At 38.0% G+C, this 22,087-nt stretch overlaps 1 protein-coding gene across 1 annotated transcript in view; it reads right to left on the minus strand.

The window, feature by feature from the left end:
- LOC139726476 (phosphopantothenoylcysteine decarboxylase-like) overlaps positions 1 to 21,224 on the minus strand; it is a 58,440-nt gene extending 37,216 nt beyond the window's left edge. Inside the window, exons 1-2 of the mRNA XM_071637431.1 lie at positions 21,191 to 21,224; positions 18,548 to 18,711 (exon numbers count right to left, since the gene is read on the minus strand). Coding sequence (XP_071493532.1) covers positions 18,548 to 18,694 — 147 coding nt within the window. The 5' untranslated portion in view covers positions 18,695 to 18,711; positions 21,191 to 21,224. The remainder of the gene's footprint in view (positions 1 to 18,547; positions 18,712 to 21,190) is intronic.
- Positions 21,225 to 22,087: the final 863 nt, after the last annotated feature.

The following is a 22,087-nucleotide window of genomic DNA, read 5'->3' on the forward strand; positions in this document are numbered from 1 at the left end:
CAACGAATCAGGAGGAGTTGGCTGCTTACAATTTGTCATTGTCTCTTAAGTTCCCTAGAAGCGAGTCAGTAGAGGATAAACGATCTCCACACATGGTCCACGTGCCACAGACAGTATGTATCATAAGAAACATTAGTTTGTAATAGTACAGATACACTGGCAGTAAACTTGCATTTCTTTGAATACAAATCAAACTTTAGCCATCTGTAATAGTGCTCCGTGGACATGCAAATGGGAAGCACAGATGCAATTTTACCTGTACAGCAAAGCCGATGAGCCCGCTTTGCTAGGAAACACATCTATTGGGATTTCCACAAATGACTTTTCCACAAGACGGATAAGTTGCAATCAAATTCACATTTATGAAGATACATGTAGGGTATTCATCTATTGGTTTGTATGAGTTACTGTAATAATTGTCAGAGAGAGGGAAAAAAGAGCTCTTTGTAACATCATTCACTGAGATTAAAGATACATTTCTAAGAAATCTAATTTTACTTAGGATTGAAAAAGCAATAGACCAAGAAAATTGCAAATTGAGGTGATTTGTCAGAAGAAATAAGTTACTTGATATTTGTTTTTTTTTAAATGCCCTCTCTATCTTCCCTTCATCAAATACCTCATCCCTTCGCCATCGATGCAAATAGCTTTCATCTCCTAAATAACACTGTAAAAGTAGAAATTTTTGTAGTTTTTTTACTTTTCTTTTCTTTCTTTTTTTGCATTTTAGGCAACCAGAAACTCGAGCAAAATAAAAGCACACAAATATTTCTGCTTGTTACATGTTCCAGTAGTTATTGTCTTGATTCTGTGGAATTAGACACGCAAAACTCATCTTATCTGACCGAGTGCGAAAAATTACATGCAAAAATATCCACTTTTACAGTATGCATGGGAGCTAATAGAAAGGTGGCTCTATCAAAGTTTGCTAATATCAGTTCATGATTTTAAAAAAAAATACTGAATGATATCATAAACATCACTTCTGTGTTTGTCATTCATGGCAGTGGTACTGTATTCATATATGTCCATTTCTATAATTTGTAAGTTCAACAGATGTGAACAGACTCCTTTAGATTGTCACAGCTTGGTAGGTCAACAGCTAAAGGGGCATTCCGGACGATTTTCATAATTTCACATCATGTAGTACATAAATCGACAGTTCCATGTATAGATTTGTGGAATTTATTGTGGTCCTTGAGCAGAGAAACCAATAAATTGAAAATCTTAAACAAATTACACTGAACAGTATTGATGACATCAGAGTCTCATATATTTCAGAAATGTAGCAGTGTAATTCCATTACAATACCACTTGCTCAACAAATTCACCTGCGAAAAATCTATGCATGCCTTCTTCTTTTGTTCTGCTTCCTTGAGCCCCAACTCATGCACTGTTATGGTGAGGCTGCTATGTCATCATCCTTCTTCATCGCAATTTGTTATAGATTTTGAAAACATTCTCATTCCTCAACCCAATCACTAAAAATTCTAAAACTCTGTACTCAGTTTAACTAATTTATAGTTTTTCAAATGTAAAAGTCTGAAAATCATCCGGAAGTCCCCTTTAAGACCTCTGTTGCGGATGATGGTGACACAACATTTTGCTCCTGCGAACGTTGCTCCAGTCTTTTTTTTTTTTGAGGATTAGGATTAGGGTTAGAGTTATGCTTGTGGGTAGAATTATTTATGTTTAGCTCAGCGTACAGATATTTCGTGGGAGCAATTGTCACAGGAGCACATGTCATGGAACTGCGGATGATAAATGTTCCTATTTGGCTTGCAACTCTGGAGGCAAGACAATAACAAACACGTCCAAAGATATTGATGAGCTGGGAGTGGACTGGGCAACTGGTGAGAATAGCAACACATTACTGATGGCAGGATGGCGTGATGACACCATGCTATTCACCTCATCCTTAAACCTTCGTGACCCGATAAATCTGAACGCGTCAGCCTTCTGTGCAGAAAATCAGAAGTGAGAGTGAGAGGAGAAAAGAAGAGGTTGAAATGATACTAGCGCACAGAAGTGATTAACGTTTCTCAAAACGGAAGCACAAACAAACTTCCAAAGAGATTATTAAACTGGTATTATGGTGACATCAGCAAGACCCTAAGGCTACTACGGTAGAGACAGAAGAAGCAAAAGGGGGCAGATGATACCTATCAAAGACATCAAATGAAAGGTGTGTACAGTTCTGGTCGGGGTGAGGATTTAGCTTTTAATGTTTTGCGAGATATTCAGAAACCACTCTATGAGATGTTAAAGAGCATGCAATTCTTAGGGGTATCAAATGTTTATTTGATGAAAATCGGTTTTGAAATGTCAGAGATATCCAAAAACAAGGTGAAATAAAGAGATCCTAATAAAGTTGGGGCATGTCGCCTTTTATTATTATCACTTTTGGAGATATCTAAGCCATTTGAAAACCAATTTTCATCAAATAAACGTTGAATCCTTCTTAAAATCAGTATGCTTTTTCATATTTCATAAGAGGTTTCTCATTATCTCACTTAGGAAAGTTCAAAACATGAATCCCCACCTCAACCAGTACTGTACAGTCCCTTTAAGAAGGGAAGACAGAGAAAGATGAGTGACAGAACAAAAAAGAGAGAAGGGCAGCAGATGATATTACGTGATCAGAGGACACTTTGAGAATATAATATTAGAGGACTTTAACCTCAGCACTCAGCCAAATGTGCTGCCTCTGCTTCCCACTATATATTTGCCATTTAAGAACATGGCCCTTCATTTACATCTTTCATGACACTCCTTGATCTTGACCATTGACACAGATCATAACTTTTGCGATCTCTATGTGCAAAAGACATATAGTTTCCAATTTATTTCAATCCCTTTAATACACCAAATGGCATTGCTATTAGACTTATGCCTCATAGAACTCATAGCCAGATAACACTTTACCTAATTTAAGATGATCCTTTTTATAGCTTTCATCCTTGATATGTTAGGCAATTAATGGCATATTATAGCTGAAAATGGCATTGTAGCCAATTTTAGAAAACTTCAACCCTTCAACAAGTGCGATTTTTGCTGAAAATAGAAAACACACCTCATGTGACAACCCTAGTCCAATGAAAAGAAGCCAAAAAATATTTTCCCAACATTATGGCACCACCTTGGATACAGCAGGAACAGAGAGATCCTTTAAACTAAATGGTTTTAATTGCCTCACAGATGTCTTATAATAAACCACAAGTCTTACTGCAGGAAACCACAGCAGCAAGAAAGTCTGAAGACAGCCACAAACCTGTTCCATTGCAGCCTGATAAAACTTTGCCACATGACTAGTCAGGAAACACACCTTGTACTTTCCACATTAAGTACCAAGCAATGTTATCCAACATTACTTGTCATCAATGCACCTGCCAGTTAATAAAGTGCAGTGACTACCAGTTAGCAAAATACTGCTGTACAACAAAAGTCATAGGCCCACTACTACTGTTATGTATGTACTTGCAAGCACTTCTTTTCATCACAGGAATGTAAAAAAAAAACAAAAAAAAACTTGAAATCTTTTCAAAATTGGTGAATATCTGTTTTAAAAAAATTTGCTTTCCAGGAGACTATGGGACACTGCATGCCAATAATGTCTGCACTGGAACCTTCACAGAGGGGACCCTTTGGGTAGGGCTCAGCTGTAATCTAAAGGCAGAGGTTAGCTTAGGTGGCTGAATTTGGAACTATTTGACCCTGACTGCACTTTGTATGCAAAATTTACCATGTACGCTCAAGTGTTTTTCTTTGCCGATCAGCAAAGATGTTTGGAAACTAATTGTCAATGATTAGAGATTGCATAATCCCTATAATCTTGTTCATCATATATTTCAGGCAAATTACTTTACTTTGAAGTTGTCATTGCTCAAAACTCCGCATCTTTCATTATCCATTGAACCGTTTGTGTGCTGAAGAACAGACGTCTGGAAACTAATTGTCAACGAATAGATTACCTATATATAATACCTAGTATCTAATTTTATAATAATTCAGGCAAAACTACTTAATTTTGAAGTTGCCCTCTCTCAAACCTCGGCATCTTTTTCTGTTTTAACCCTTTATGTGCCGATGCACAGATGATGTGCAGAAACTAATTGTCAATGAATAGTGATTACCTAATCCCTAAAATTTCATCTTTTAATACAATTTCAGGCAAATTATTTTGAAGTTGCCTGTGCTTAAACCTTCGCATCTTTATCTAATTCACTTTTTTTTTTTTTTTTTGAGTTAAAGCATAAAATGTTACAATAACTTGACTAGTTTTGAATCAACCATCAGCAATCCATTAAAACTTTACCTACATTGCATTAGTAAAGCTGGACAGCCTATTTTAGTTGTAGCAAAGTGCCTCTAAGCCCAGCACAAAGGCCATGGAAACACAATAGGGATTATGGGGACTAGGTAGAATCCGTTATTGACAATTAGTTTCCAGATAATATACATTGCACGATCCAATAAGCAAAGAAAGCACTCCAATATGCAGAGCTACCAAGTCTCACACATTCTGCGTGAGACTCAAGCATTTAGGGGCCGTCTCACGATCTCACGCATGATACCCATTTTTCTCACGCATCGGGCAAAGTCTGCAACTTCTGCCAATAATAATGAGCATAGCTCAAAAGATTAAAATGATAGTTGCAATTAAAGGTATATTTTCCTTTTGTCTTTCAAAAATAGGTAAAAAATAGTCACTTAGAGTATGCACCTGATTGCATCATTAAGAGCTAAAAATTGAAAAAGCTCCTACCATGGGAGGCCACAGGGGGGAAAAACCCTCCCACACCCTCGCTCCCGTGCACATTTGCTCGCCGAGATGCCGAGTCATGAAAATCTCACTCATAAAAATTTTTTGAACTTGGCATCCCTGCAATATGTTGCACACAAGTCAGCGGATATGGCACAGCGAGGGTTAAAGTTAACATGACTCAGATTATACGACTCTACATGAGCCATAAACCTCGACATTAATGCCACCGCTATATGACAGGACATACTGTAAATTTATCAGCAGGAGTCTGGGTGAGCGGCCACAAATGTCGTCCAGGACATCTATATCTTAGTCTCGGTCATTACAAACCAGTATCTGGGAGTCTTTACTGCTTGCCAGAGTCAAACATTCTTGTGAAACATTGTCCCATGTCAGTTCACCTCATAAACATTGCAGAGTTAACATGATTTAGGACAAGCAATGTAATTATTTCAGTATTTATCTCACACTAGCCCATTTAAAATTCTGACTCATCTGGCACACGTTTTTCCATGAACAACTGGCAAGTGCACATGGACTCATTTTGTTTGTTTGAATTTCTTTTTGGTTTTGTTAATCCGAACTGGGTATCTATACACAATTCAATGAATTTAGATACAAAAAAGGCAAGAGTATGTTTCTAAATACTGCATACTAGCCAGAACTGCATTTCTCATTTAAAGGATTACATTAACTGAAATGACCACTATGCTATCCATGTGGCTGTAATTTGAAAATGATTCAAAAGTAACTGGTTTGTTCACAAAAAGTGTACAGTACTGCTGAGAACATTATTTTTATATTACCAGTAGCTATGTCATCGGTTTAATAATCACAGACATGTTTAGGCCAGTCAATGAAAATCTTGGCAATTAAAGAAAACTTCCAATTCAAAAAGATTTGGCAGTTTGCTTGTCACTTTGTGCTTTATTTTTTACACATCAATAGAAAATAGTATGGCTTCATCATGTGACTGGAAAACATGGCAGCACAAGATATTAGTATCCCAAAGAATCCATGTTTGGGTGTAAACGTTCCTTCAATCGAAGCTGCTATTACATTTGAAAAGGGTTAAAATACAAATGATTTGTGAGGTTGATGTGCTTTTATGGCTTATTTTTTAGAACCCAACCAGCATGAAGAAGCAGAAACTACATCCAACAACTTTCTCTCGATACAAAAAAAGGGGGAAAAAAAGAAAAGAAGAAACAAAAGAAATAAAAAGGGAAAAGATACTGAGACGAGCTCCCAGATGTGAAGCCTACATTATGCTCACAAACATTTGACTTGCTGAAAATTGCCTCCGGGCTCAGTCGTGATCCAGACTGTCTATCACCGGGGCGTTTGTTGGGGCTTGTGGGAAAAGAATTCGTGACAGCACGAATCCCCCGCATGGAAAAAGGAGAATGCGAAATGGCAAATGGCGATATGGTACCTGTCCGTATCAATCGCAAGCCCTGGGGGCTGTCCAGTCCCCTACATTTGCCACAGACGTCTGTACTTCTGGTTAACCCATACAGTGTTTTGTTTGTCAATCGGCACTCAGGTAAGCTGTTCTGCTTTCTCTCCTGAACTCAGCACATGTCCTGAAATAAAATGTCACATTACCAGGATCCCATCATCCCATTCAAGGGAACTTCATCTTGATATTATGTTGCTTTGTATGAAAACAGGAAAATCAAAAAAGTCGATTAGTGAAAATTTGGGTAAAGAAATTAAAGGCACAAAAACGTTATGAACTAGCAAGACAAATTGGCAATTCAGCATGACAGCAATATTGTGAGTAGCTCTCCATTCCATCTGTACACAAAAAAGTCACAAATTTTCATTTTTCTCACAAGAAAAAGTGCCTTCAGATCTCTTTTTGATGTATAATAAAGTCTCTGCTTGTCTTCCTCAGTGGATAGATTCTGTCTGCATCAAAATACTTCAGAAAAATGAAAATCAGTAAAATTCTGTGTACAAAACAAAAGGAGTGCTGCTCCATATCTATAGTACAGTAGGCCTAGATGTCACTCAGAGTTGCCAATTTGTCTGTACTCTCTAAACTGTATAAATTCATATCTGTATTGTGAGTGTCTGATTTTTTCTACAAATTTTCTCTGATCTACTTCAAAGCAACATGATAAAAGAATGGACTATTCCCTGTAATACATGCAGTAACACAACAGCCACCATGAATGTGACTGTTGTATAGTGCATCTATAGCCATAATAATGAGGAGTTTGTCTAACCAAGGAGGTTCAAGAGATGGAGTTACACCATTCTTATTCCCTTTGATCCCATGTTTAATGCCGCCACTAAGAAATATTTTAAGTATTTGTGCTAAACTGGAGCTACCCACAGACACAAATACAATTGATTCATGTGGCATTACATCATGACTTGTCACTCTCTAAGGAAGATATGTCTTTATGTTGGTAATTACTTTTCGATGTCCCTTCTTATGAAACATGAGCGGTACATAAAGGTACAGACACAGGGATGTGCGAATAAAAATTCTGCACGAATTGATGAAATAAAAATTTAAATTACTCAACTTGACATGTTTTTACACCAATCTAACATATACATGAATAAAGAACTACACTTGAAGATTATATCATATCAGTTTCATTTGTCGGAAGTGATCGGAAAGGTAATAAAATTGGCTTTCCAGTAAGAGTGCAGTTTCAAATATTTTCACAGCGTACGGCTCAGATTTACACTTTTGACATAATCCTGGTCAGGATTTACTTTCTTTTTCATATGCCTTATCATTTGCTGACATTTAATTTCCTTTAATACAAAAACAAACAAAATATATCCGACATTATGTTGGCATTCCAAATGAACCATGACATTGCTGAGAAAGACAGCGGCATCGAACCCCGATCATCAACTTAGGCACAAATCCACCTGTGGAATTCTTTTGTACGTCAATAGAAACAGCCAGTTGGAACTCCATTTCTCAAACCTCCTTGGTCTAACCTAGATTGTGGCCACATTTTGGACTGAAGGAACTCACAGGCATGATCTCAGTAAGGCAGGGCTTCATAGTGAAGAGAGCGCATTAAGGTTTATCTGTCTCTGATGTCTGTGCTCATCTCACATACATACATGTGCTGTACATGAAATTCTTGGCATATGGAACCAGACTACATGTGTATGTGGGTTGGTCTTTGTGGGGGTGACCAAGTTATTGGACAGGTGGCCATGTTAAAGGTAAAAATAAAATAAAATGTTAGAGGAAATGATAAACACAAACCTGTGTTTGTACAGGCTGGCCAATTTGGCCACTTTCATTGACAGATCTCATCCATTCAGTGAGACATGCATTGTTCCTTCATGTGACTCTCAAACTTGAAAAAGTGCAATTTGTCATTGTTGTCTTTAAAGTTCATGTGCTCAGTCATGAATGGCATTTGTCAACATAATTAGGTATCAATGGAAAGAGGAAGGGTTCTTCTTTCCTCACAACCAACATTGTGCTCTTCATAGCTGACAAAATATTACAAAACAGTAGCCCTCCAAAGTTGGATTATCTTCTTTTTTTCTTGATATGCACTGTGTATACCATACAAACAATATATTACAAAACAGAAAAATGATACCACGGAATTGTTCATACATTTTTATATTATTTTGTTTTTTTTTATACAATATGTCCTTGTTTCATGTCTGTGTTTTTCTATCCTGAATGTATGTTATTTTAGTACATCTATACTGCAAGTATTATTCAGCTGTAAAGTACGTAGATAGAAAGGGGAAAAAAAGACTAACAAATTCATCAGCAATTATTCACCCAAAAAACAAGATAAGATAATTTGGTAATCAGAAGATGGCAATTGATGGATATCCCTCCACTGTGACAATAAGCCCACATGGCTCTGAGGTACCTGACATGGCGATGAATTATGCATCAAAATAGGCTCTCTAGCCATTCGATATATTCCGTAGTGCCTGGTAGGAAGATAAACAGGTCTCATCCACCATTTATCACTCTAGTTCTATCAAAGACTTTTTCTGGCAGTCTTGCTCATTTCGGTGCAAGCCAATCATTCATCCTTGCCCCTCCCCCCCCCCCCCCCCCCCGAAAAAAGAAAAGAAATAAAGAGAAGGTTCCATAATTCATGAAACTCTTTTCCTTCAATGCATGATAGTTTTAAATGCACACAAGTATGGAACAACTGCATCCTGTTTCGAATGCTAGCAGTATACAGCGTCGTCGGTTACGGGGATTCTATTATATTTTGATATACTGCTTTGTTTTTCCTATTTCTTGCTGCATGGAAAATGACTTGCAAAAGCGAGAAAAAAAAAGTAGATCAATACTGAATGATGCTGAGTGCCTTGCTCTTCAATGCTCCAATGCCCGAATTCCCCCGAGATGAAGAAAGAAAATAAATAACTCAGAAATTCTGGAGCAGACATGATGAGATAAAATGGGGGGCTGGTAGAGGGGTGGGGGTGGGGGGTTATTGATTTGGTAAATGATATGCACTCTGCATTCATCCCAGCCTCCATTATAAGAAAATGGAAATAAATCCATGTGTCATTTTTCAATTCCGCATAATGCATCCCTGATGAGATTCTCTTTTTTTTTCTTCTTCAATTTTGTTTCTTCGTCCCCATTTCATGCAGAGGCTCTTTCTCGTCAACAGTTTTCTTCTTTTTTTTTTTTTATCCCGACTTGCTTCATCTAATAGTCTGAATTTTTTCCACAGCTACACTGCAATCTTAACCTTTGCCACTGCATATGGCAAAGGGTCAGTTACACTATACTCTTACTGCATAGCTAATGCCAAGTGTCAAATGGTTTATTTCTACATACACAGCAGCAACTGCAGGGAAGTTTGTTGGTAATTCTGCTCTCACAGTTAACATGCATGGCTACCATGAATCATCTGCATGTATTTTTAAATGTTTGCCTACCTACTGGCAATTAGCTGCACGTTGAATGTACAGTGAAGTGTACTAAAGGCACTCAGTCGTGGCGAGTGGTTTGTGCGGCACGGAGACGAACGCAACACGCTGCCTCCCCATTCTGTATCAAATGTAGTGACCCCGAATGAGAATAGCGCTGGCTCAATGGGTCAGCGAACAAAACGCGCAGGCTACAAGAGCGCTCTCTGTGCTAATCTCCTAACCCAAAATGGCTGTCCGAGCGAGCCACGTGAGCTTCCGAATGGACGCACACACTCAGTGCGCATGCGCATGAAGAGAGGCCAAAAGAGCCACGCGTCTTCTGGCCTCTCTCCTCCAATCACCGCAGCTCGCGGTGACAATATTTGTGTATGATGCGTACACACACATGCACACACACACACACGCGTCTTCTGGCCTCTCTCCTCCAATCACCGCAGCTCGTGGTGACAATGTTTGTGTATGATGCGTACACACACATGCACACACACACACGTGTCTCAGTGGCAGCATTGTCCCACACGTTTATGGATATAGCACCGAGTCTGGCATTGCGCAATTGCATGCACAAACTTCGGTCGTTCGGAGTTTACGTACCATTAGGGATGGCGATCGGCTGCCTTTAAGTACAATTGAATTCTTGTGCCAAATCCTGTCAGGACTACCATTTTTTCCCTCATGTCTTGAGTGTGAGTTTATTCTTCTTTCAGTCTCCTACAATTTACTTGTAGATAAAAGACAAGTTCCAACATGAATGTGAAGTAACAGTGTATATAACATTGCATTACTGTAAAAGTGGATATTTTCTCGCGACTAATTTTTCGCGCTTGGCCGGGTAAGAAGAGTTTCGCATGTTTTTCATTCAGTGGAATCAGGACATCATGCACAGGAACATATAGCAAGCAAAAATATATGCATGCTTTTATTTTCGCGCTAGTTTCTGGTTGTGTGAAAATTTCCACTTTTACAGTACTCAGAACATTTCTGGAGTAGGATGTCTAAACTTTGGCTAATTTTGTGTAGTATGGTGTTTCACCATATGAAATACAATTCTGCCCTTGCAAAGTAAAATAGAGGGTGATTTCCCCTCCCCCAACATCTACAACATTGATTTATGTTTTAATCAAACTGCTGCAATGATCTCATCTTTCAAAATAATCTAAATAACAAGATATCTAATGACATTTCATGGCATGAATTGTACCTAGCACACTGTAGGAGCTCTAGAGAGAATTATAGACATCAGCATATGAAAACATGGACTTCATCAATACGCTGGCAACTGACTTTCTGTTTTTGTTTTTGTTTTTGTTTTTGTAGCCTAATAAACCACTCCAACCTAAACATATCATTTGGTTCTAGCCTAGATTGAAAATCAAAAATGCATCAATCAATGAAAGCCCATAATCTAATATTCATGATTAACTCTAATCTTCTATTTCCTCTTCCACCCCTACCCCCAAAAGGAAAAATAAACAAACTCACAAATAAATTTGAATACAAATAAGAGTATTCTTCAGTTTGAAAGGGTACCCACTCCCAGTAATTACTTTCCGAGTTCATCACTTACTCAACCATCCAGTTTGCTCTTAAGCAATTACCAGTAAAGTGGGCCACGCAGACATTGTGCCTTTGGCCAAATTTCTTCAATTAGCTCAGAGTATACACAGATCAGGGCATGTGACATCAAAGACGGATGACTTACGAAAAGTACATAGTATGTGACATTCATTTTGTCGTTCTTAAACTGTCTTTTGTGGGGTTTTAGGTTGTTTTTGTAGTTTTTGCTCTTTTGTGTGTGTGGGGGGGGGGGGGGGATGCAGTGGCAGATCCAGAGGAGGGTGTGCGCCCCCCTCTTTATCTGTTGTTAAAACACAAGAAATAAAAAGAAAAAAATGAGATGGAACCCGGAAGTAGCACCAGAAATATTGTTTGCACCTCCCCCCCCCCCCCCCCCCCCTTTACGGAATTCCTGGATCCACCCCTGGGATGGGCCTTGAACAGTGATGAAGCGATGACAATCTAATCAGTACATGCACTATCATGAAACATGTTTACGATTAGAATATGAGACTGTGATGTATGCAGAGCTACAAAGTCTCACGCATTCTGCGTGAGACTCAAGCATTTAGGGGCCATCTCACGATCTCACGCATGGCAACCATTTTTCTCACGCATCGGGCGAAGTCTGCAACTTGGGCCTATAATAATGAGCATAGCTCAAAAGATTAAAGTGATAGTTGCAAATGAAGGTATATTTCCCTTTTGTCTTTCAAAATAAGTAAAAAATAGTCACTTAAGTATGCATCTGATCGCGCCATTAAGAGCTAAAAATTGAAAAAGCTCCCTACCGTGGGAGGCCACAGGGGGGAAAAAACCCCTCCCACACCCTCGCTCGCGCGCACATTCACATGCTGAGATGCCAAGTCATGAAAATCTCACTCATCATTTTTTTTTTTTTTTTTTTTTTAACTTGGCATCCCTGTGTATGTGTCGTACAAAAATAGAGTTTTGTCTGCGTGGCGACATCTCCCGGTGTCTGGTGTTGTATTTAGAGGAGCTAGATGCCACTGTGTCATAGGATTGAGACATGACTCATGAATTTGCGAGAAGACACAAACATGTTGACATGAATAAAACATAAATCACATGGCTCTTCCTCCCAGATGCAATAAGTACCAGTCTGTCTCCGGAAACGGGATGGGATGTCAGACAAATGATGAAGAATTCACTTTACCCAGATGTTGACAGTGAATCTGGTTGGGAGTTGAATTGTAATATGGCATGTCCAATTCACACATTGGCTCTTGATTTGATTTGATTTGATTTGATTTATTTATTCTCCATATGGTACCATTTGCATTTTTTTTAATCAACATAATCAAACATAATATTAAACAAATTATGATAGTCATTATAGCTAGTTTCTACAATTTCAACAATTTTGATTACACATACATCTGTGACATCATTACAGTACATGTGTTATTAATTACTGTACAGAACGGTACAGAAAGCTATAAGCTTGACCCTTTGGCAACCGATGATACAATAGGTTAATGCAATAAGGGAAAGGGGGTCTAACATGATGCTCATGAATAAGGGGGATAATACGAGAGACAGAAAGCGCAAGAAAGAGAGGGTGATAGAAACTCTTGTTCTCAATGAATTCTGTTCTGCATCCGGTGTTACTATGGAAACCCAACCTATCAAGTCCAATAAACCACAATTTCTGTAGTTTCCTGCTGTATCTTCTGATTATCACTTTTGACCTTCATTATGAGTATTTCATATCAAGAGAGAATAAAAACTTCCTTTTTCATTTGAGCCCCACCAAGTTCATATTCCATTCTTTATTTTGGTTACAAAATCATTAAAAGCTGCTGTATTTCTTAATTTACAACTGATTTCTAAATCCCAAACACACTTTACAATTTCAAAGTAATAATTTCCCGGACAAAATGGACAATTTCGTATAAAGTTTTCTGATTTTGTGCAGATTCAATGTATCACAGCCAGTTCCATCTAGCCCTTCTCCATATAAATGTAACATGATAAGGACAGCATGAAAATGCCAGCAGAAGCAATGAAACTTGAAAACTGGGACATGATAAACTGTTATTGCAGAATACAGGGATCTGGTATAAAAACTGCAGGCAAGTCACTAAAATATTGCAGAAAAGATATTGCAGAATGCTAAATGTCTTTAGAAATCAACTTTGCCACCCTCCTTATTTAAAAAAAAAAAAAAAAAATCAAAAATGTGGATGGTTCCACATACATTCTAGGGCAATTCTTGTGATATTACATTAATTGAAAATATGAATACTTTTCTTTCGTACAAAGTACATTATTAGATAATGCATATATTGAGTGTAGTTTGTGATGGAAGTGGAGCCTTATGTTCAAGGTGACTTGTGAAACAATTGGGGGGGGGGGGGTGACATGGCAGCTCTGATATGTGACTGGATGCCTTTAATATCAACCTTATATCACCAAGGAGTTTTTTTTTTCTCTCATTTAAATCCCCTCATATTGGGAAATACTGTAGAGCACTTGGTCAGGGGCCCCATTCACAAGCACATATCCCCAAATCAAACCCCCAATACTCCATTTGGATGACTTTTTAAGGTAAAATGTTGTACAGTGTGGCAACTGGGGACCATTGTTTGCCGGCACTACTGGCATTTTTTTAAATTCAGTTAATGTGGATACCATGAAAGGTGCCATAATGTTTGTTTCTTTCCTACTTTATTATGAAGAAAGTCTGCAAGTTTGGTGAAAATCTGATCATCTGTTCTATGAGTTATTGGGAGACAAAGCTTACTTTATGTCCTTTATGACCAAAATGACCTTTAAACTTTGACCCCATCACCCACAAATTATGTTGTTTCCTTCCTACTTCATTATAAACACAGTTTGTCAGTTCGGTGAAAATCTGATTGTCCGTTCTTTAGTTATTGGGACATAAAGCTTAAAATTTTATGTCCTTTGTGACCCCTATGATCTTTGACCTGTGACCTCATGACCCCAAATTTAATATTTTATTTCCTACTTCATAAAGAACACAGTCTGCAAGTTTTGGTGAAAATCTGATCATCTGTTCTTGAGTTATTGGGAGATTAAGCTTATTTCATGTCCCTTATGACCCCTAAGGAGATGACATTTGACTTTTGACCTCATGAACCCAAATTTAAGTGTTTCTTTCTTACTTCATTATGGAAACACCCTGCAAAGTTTGGTGAAAATCTGAACATCCATTCTCAAGTTATTGGGAGATTTAGCTTATGTAATCTCCTGTATGACTCCAATGACCTTTGACCTTATGACTGCCATATCGCATCGTTTCTTTCTAACTTAATTTACATTCAATAAACACACGCTGCAAATTTGGTAAGATATCCAGTCATCCACTCTTGAGTTATTAGGAGATTAAGCTTATTTTATGTCCTTCATGACCCCTATGGCCCTTGATCTTTGACCCCATGACCCCAAATGCAATTGTTTTTCTCTCACCTTATTATGAATACACCCTGCAAATCTTGTGAAAATTTCGTTCATTTGATCTCCCATTACCTTGTACATAAACAGACAGACAGACGGACGGACAGATAGATGGACAGACAAACATGCAGAACTAAAAACAAAACCTCCACCGGCCGTATGTTCCACCCACTGGTGGAGGTAATGATCAGAAGAGTCCTGCAAGCATGTATTCACACTAGTACACATTAATCACATTTATCTTTGAAAAACTCTATTCTATATCAACAACATGACATGGAATGGTGTGGAAATTTGTGTATTAGGCTACAAAGTACAGACTAGTAAATGTCCTCTTTCAATGAATTGTCATGGTACCAAAGACAGTAGTGGGGGTTCAAACTACCTATAGATGCGCTCAAAGAATGAGCTGCGATGTAGATTTGGGAACACAATCTATTCTGTGACGTGGAATTGCTATTAGAATTGTATGTGTGTGTGTGTGGGGTGGGGGGGGGGGGGTAACCCACACATTTATGAGATTTTGTGTGCATATCACAAATACAATAATACAATGGAGTAGTCTCACCTTGACCTGTGTCTGACAGTGGGTTCTCACTTGATAATGCTAATATTTCTGCATCTGTCACCAGTACATTTGATAGAAATATGATTACAGGAGTCATGAGCAGAGTAAATTAAGAAAAAAAAATCATTTAAAACAAAAAACCTTCTTGTAGATAGCTTAGAATCAATTTCATTACCACATTCTAAGTCATATCCAACAGAGGAAAAACACTTTGCTTTACAAAGTTAAAATATGATGGATCACATATTTCAGGCAAAGATCTGTGAATTCAATGATTGAATGATCATGTGTTTGTACACTATAAACCATCTTCTCCAATTGGGAACTAATGTCCAGAGCAGACATTTGATTTTGTTTTGTGCGTGTGGTTTTTTTTTTTTGGACAGATGTTACTTACAATATACTTCTGCTGCTTTTGGGGTGGTATTCTGAAAATCGTCCGAAGCTTCTTCCTAAGTCAGAAAGTTAGGAAGTACCTAGGATCAAAGACAGAATTGGCATTCTGAAAGTTCTTCCTAGGAACTTCTTATTAACCCACTGAGGACGAGTCCCGAGTATACTCGGGCAAGTGTCTATGGGATTTGTGTGCTGTATCAAAATCAGCCTGTCCTCAACGAGAGTACTGCAAATTAGGCCATCCTTATCCCTGCATACGAGACGTTGTATAATAAGGACCAACCCATGACAATCGCATATTATATCATTTTGACGTAGGATTAAAAAAACGAGTGTGCCGCATGTCCCCTTTCTCATGCCCATTTCGCGCATCAAAGTACATGTTGCGCACAGTGAATGACAAGTGCCTATCACAATATTTTGCAGCTTGCTACATCTTAACAACATACTTAGGACAGGGGTGGGGCTTTCCTAGATATATTCCTAAAATTCTTTTCTAGGTGCATTTCAGAATACTAACTTCTTTCTAAGTCAGAAATTTGCATATATCTCCTCCTCATTGGCATATCTTCCTATTAAAGTTTAGGAAAAATAGTTAGGAAGACAATTGTGACCGTGCACCTCAAAACGAACAAAAAGTCGCACACACTGATTTTGCGTGAGGACTGAAAATAAGTGAAATGGGTCAACCTAGCCGAGCTTGACTTTTTCATATTTTCTGAAAGAGCGGGTCTTCTTTTACATTATGCTAAAATGTGGTATCATAAAACGGGCAGGAAAGTGTGTTTTTTTAGCAGTTTATCTCGAACATTTTTGGTAGAATAGTGTGATTAGGTGCGTCTTTAGAATCCCTTTTTCATTTCTGAAAAACCTTGTCCTCACTCTTCACTTTCAACTCAAATAACTTTTGAAAGGATAGTGCTACTGCTTTGAAAGTTGGCATTTTATTATGGACAAAATGTGTTCATGAGACATGCTTAATTTCAGTTTAATCTGATAATCCCTTCATTGTTGTTACTCTGGTGGTTTACTTCCTGTTTTTTGTCCCATTCATCGCACAGCCAGCATGGTTTGGTAAAGATTAAGCGCTTGAATAGACACTGTACTTCAGAGCCTCTTTTCTCAGTTCACACATTTCCTGAGTTTGTGCTTTCTGTCCAATATTTAGATAGGTTAGGAGAGTCCACTTGATTTGAGTTATACATCATTTTAAAGCTTAAAGTCTGCTCTTTCAGAATATGGTCTTAACTTAAAATTCGTGTCTGGCGACTTTTTGTTTGTTTTGAGGTGCAGTGTCACAATTAGTAAGAAACTTCGGAGGATTTTCAGAATTACCCTGTAGGAAAATATCCTGACTTAGGAAGAAATTTCTTCCTAGGAAGGATTTCAGATATATAGTATATTTGTGAATGTGTGTGTGTGTGTGTGTGTGTGTGTGTGTGTGTGTGTGTACCCCTCTCTTTCTTTCTCTCTTTCTGTCCATAATTCAAGGTGTGGCTCTTGCAAAAATAAACGCACAGAAAACCCTCAACCCCTCATGACTAACATATCTGTACATACAGCTGTCAAAGCAACAACATTGTGATTTGTGAAATTTATGAAAAATTTTGTGAAAATTAGCCTTAATTACAAAGTGATTAATACACTGAGTAATGATATGAATAATGCAGAATGGTGGCCCCACTAAATATTGCTATGATATGTTAATTTCATTGTCAATCATAATAATGTTAGCACACTCACATTAGTGCAACACAAAATCCTTTGAGAGCCACACTAATGAAGGTCATTCACTTGTTTAAATGTCAACTGAAACTTGTAAGTGTATTTCCAACACTTCAAAAGGAAGATCATAACGAGAAGTCATGCTGAAATCTTGTGAAGACTTTTACCGATTCAAGGTAAGCACGTACTTGGATAATGTCTTATTGGATCAATTTCTATGATAGGCAAACCAGGTATGTCCAGGTAACACTGATTGAAATAACTTCCTTTCATTCTGTTGATGACGAGTGTTTCGGGTATCATGATAGCCATAGTCTTGGTCATCCTAATACATCAATTACTGTGTATGCTATCTATTTTTCCGAGCGTGATATTCTGCAACTTGGGACTTGTAAGATGATTTGGCAAATGGTCGGATTGGCCATCAAGAACCACAATGATGGAACGAAATAGAATTATTATCGCTTTTCAAGAGAAAACTTAGAGATTTGCCATATTGGAGATGATATCATTATGCTTTTTTTTTTCTGTGTTACGTATTAAAGTCAATATTTTTGCTAATTGTTCATTTCGTTATTTCTGTTATGAATGTCCATTCGTTTGGACAACTTGTGAAATTCTCAACAATAAAAACACAGCAAAATATTTAAAACCATTTAAGCATGTGCAACACACCTTTTTCAGTGGAGCTGAGCTCGTGATTATGTAAAGGCTGAGTCACCTATAGCAAACTCATAACCATTCCAGAGCTCTGAAATGTGATGATTCCCCTTCCAAAGGTAGTAGGTAGTAGTAGTAGTAGTAGTACTAGTAATGAATACAATAACAACAATAATAATAATGATAATAATTATAATAATAATAATAATAATAATAATAATAATAATGATAATAATAATAATAATAATAATAATAATAATAATAATAATAATAATAATAATGAGAAGAAGAAGAAAAAGAAGAAGAAAAGTGGCTATCAGTACAGCACACATGGTGCTTCAACAAAGAAGAAAATATGTACAAAACATGACAACGGGGAAGAAAATAGCAAACAAACAAAGTAATAATTTCCATGAGGCACACTTCCCTCACATTAAATGTAAATAATTCATCCATTAAAGGATGCAAAAAAACGTCTTTTGTCGTTGTTTAAAAGTGGTTCTAAGATATTATTTTGTACTTACATTACCAATACTCTGCAGTTCTTGGACCAAGACTGGGAGCTTTATGGCAGCCACACTGCCTGTGCACCCAATTAAAACATGCTTTTCCTTGTCTTCGCTTCTTGAGATGCCCTGTGATGATGAAGTTTGCTTTCCTGATGCACTCATTCTGCAAATGGGCTTGTCTGGGTCAAACGATAAAATAGATTGTGGCTCACAGGGGAGAGAAAACAAGATACAAAATTTTCCATCCTTACAGTTTGAATTTACGGATTTATGACCCACCCAAGCCTGTTCGGGACCACCCTGACATTGAGGACTGACTTTGCTATTATACAACAAACATTTCCCACAGACACCTGCACGAGTATACTCTTGAAGGACTCATCTTCAACGAGTTAAAACATCATGCATATTCAATTACAAATGATAAAATCCACAAATCTGTAGACATCATATGGGTTAGTCAAAGTACTTGAAGAACACACAGAAATATATTCAACATTATGCACTTCCCAAAATGGCAGGCATTTTTTTTATTTTTATTTTTATTTTTTTTGCATTTGATCACCTCCACGCTTACAGGATGTAGTGTTCAGTGTGTACCACATAAAATCCTGATTCTCTAAACCACAATTTCACATGAATCAAATACTATCTTTTGTTCAGGTTCTGGCATTACATGGAACATGAACTTTTACTTACCAATGACAGTAAACACATCGTTCTACAGTGTGGTTTTTGTTGTTGTTGTTGTTTTTTTTTTGCCATTTGCTTGTGGGCAGTACATCCAGGAATGTTCTGCCAGATGGGAAAACATTGAAAATTGTCTACTATTTCACCACAGCTGTAAACATCCAAAGGCTGTAATGGGTATTCAATAACCATTAGCTAGCCATTGGACGATTCCACTGACCTCCGCCAAGCACCTAATTTTTTTTACCAACGATCTTGTTCTATCATCATGTCCATAGAGATCAATGAAATCCACCTATACGTATACTAGTGCATGCTAAAAATCGTCCGAATTCGCAATATAGAAGCCTTTTGTTATGTCACCAACCCTCAGGTGTGCGGCGCACCTCGCAGTAAGTAGAGCGTATGAAAACCTATAAACTGCAGCTTGAACTCCCAAGTTCATTGACCCGACATGCCAAAATATCGAAAATCCTTCATAAAATCTATAAAAGTTTCCGGATCACTACCAATAATTTAATCACCTGTTTCTTGCGTCATTCTCAACCTTTCCTGCAAGTTTCATCTAAATCCGTTCGCAACTTTTTGAGTTATTTTGCACATGGACAAACATTAACAAACGGTAACGAAAACATAACCTCCTGCCTTGGCGGAGGTAATAATGAACGGGTAATAATTATACACAAATGGAGACCATGGTGCGCTGGAAGCAAATCCCACATACAGTGAAAAGATCGAGAGTTATGGTCAGTGTATGTCTACACTTTGTTAATTTGAGTTCCCATAATGCACTTGTGCACACAGCATTACAACATGCATTTGACAGTGCACTGTGTGTAGTAAATTATTGATGTGAGCTGCACTTCACCAGAAATTCACAGGCATGTTTTAAAGTTGAGGGTTGAGGGTTTAGAAGAAAAATGATGATATGCCGAGCCAAAAGCAGAATATGAGACAGCCCACTAGTGCAGATTGTAAATTAACCACTTGCTCTAGCCAAGAACAGTGCGTCAAAACATGCATACAATTCTTGTGCAGGGTGAAAAGGCAGAACATTACTTGGTCAAGACCCATCACTGCAACTGAGAAACTGACCGAGCAAAAACACTCTGTTAGTGATTTGTATCTCATTCTTTGATTGGCTGTCTAACACATCACGCCTCCTCAGCTCAGTGGAAGTCTGCAGTGTTATTCATAAGGCGTTTTCACATCAGCCCGATGTTTCAAAATAGCGCGCTATTTTCTGACTTGGGAAGTTGAAAAATATCTCGAGCTTGGATTTTTATCGGGCTGATGTGAAAACGCCTACAGGCAACTTCACTTGCAGTTATTGTACCCATTCATGCATGGCAATTCAGTAATATGGCAACTTCATCCAGCTGCACTATTATGCAAGCAGCACATAACAGTCTTACTCTTAGCACAGCACAGGACAGAAAAGCAAGAAGGGAGCGCGGGCGGGGCAGCTCAGCTGAGTAGTACAGCACTGTAAGGCTAGACGATGCATTGATTTGAAGGGTGAGCGCAGCCACTACACTGTCACTGGACACTGGCACACACAACATCAGAGTGATTTCACTGACGTAACCGCATTGCACAAAACTTCAATGTCAAACCTCATGCCCACAGAGATGTGTGAACTGCGTGACACTACATCCTACTAGAGTCTACTCTAGATCTACGTACTAACGTCAGAGGGTCGACAAAGGTTGCATTCTCTCTCGTATCAAACAGAACCAGAACGGGGAAACACAGATGTCTATGCATGGGACCGTAATGTTGTTGCGTGAGCTATGTCAACATAACGTATCGTCTGCTACTCGTCTATGTAATGCCCAATGGCTATGCTGCAGATGCACATAATCTATCTTTGTTAAACAGAATGATGCCATCGCATTCCTTTATGTCACCTGTATTGGCAAATTAATGACATGCGATGATAAGAATAAACGAGCAACACTTTCTTACCGTATTCTTACTCATGACTGTGTATACCTCACCAACACTCAGCAGCACTGTCAGCAGCATGATCAGCCAGCTGCATGCTGCATCCTTTAGCTGCGCCAAATCCGTTACGCAAGATATCCTCCAGCTTGCATGCATGGCTTGAGGCGCACACACGTACACAGGTGTGTCTTCATGTAAGAACCAGGGAGGTGGAAGAGAGCTCCCTGTAAGAACCTTTCAGGATGACCAAGGCCTGATCCATTTCTGTATCATATATTATACGCCATCTACGCTATTCACGCCAGCTCTTGGTACAGTGTATTACAGATTGTAGCCGTACTTGGTATGACCTTTCTTTTTATAGTGTGGATGTCCCCCCCCCCCAGTTTCAAGTTTCAAGTTTATTTATTCATTTGTCTTTCTTCCAACAATAAGCAATATAACAATAACATAACAATAACATTAACACTTTCTTTCAGGAGTATAATAGGAACAACAACAACTAACACTAAAATTTTGCAAATACATAAATATATAATTACATGTGTATGTGAAATGATAAAAAAGGGTAACAATATTTTGAGAAAGGCAAACGAGGAGACCTTAATGAAGCATAACTTGTAAGACAAGGTCCCTCAGGAATAAAAGAGAGAAAAAATACATGTATGTATACATAGTGGAAGAAAAAAAATAACAAAAATACACAATCTCAAACGAAAACAGGGAATAGACAAGGGAGGCTAATGTGCAATGGGGTGAAGGGAGATTATTTACATAAAACAAGGGTAGGAATGAAAGGAGGGGGTGGAAAGGAAACTTAAAGAGAGGGTTATGTGAGACGATAGAATACATACACAAACACACACATCCAACAAAAACAAAACAAAACAAAAATCAAAACAAAAACAAAACAAAACA

Source organism: Diadema antillarum, unplaced genomic scaffold (assembly GCF_040938485.1).
Source record: "Diadema antillarum isolate AM-2024a unplaced genomic scaffold, OU_Dant_1.0 seq00000085_RagTag, whole genome shotgun sequence".
NCBI classification, from domain to species: domain Eukaryota; kingdom Metazoa; phylum Echinodermata; class Echinoidea; order Diadematoida; family Diadematidae; genus Diadema; species Diadema antillarum.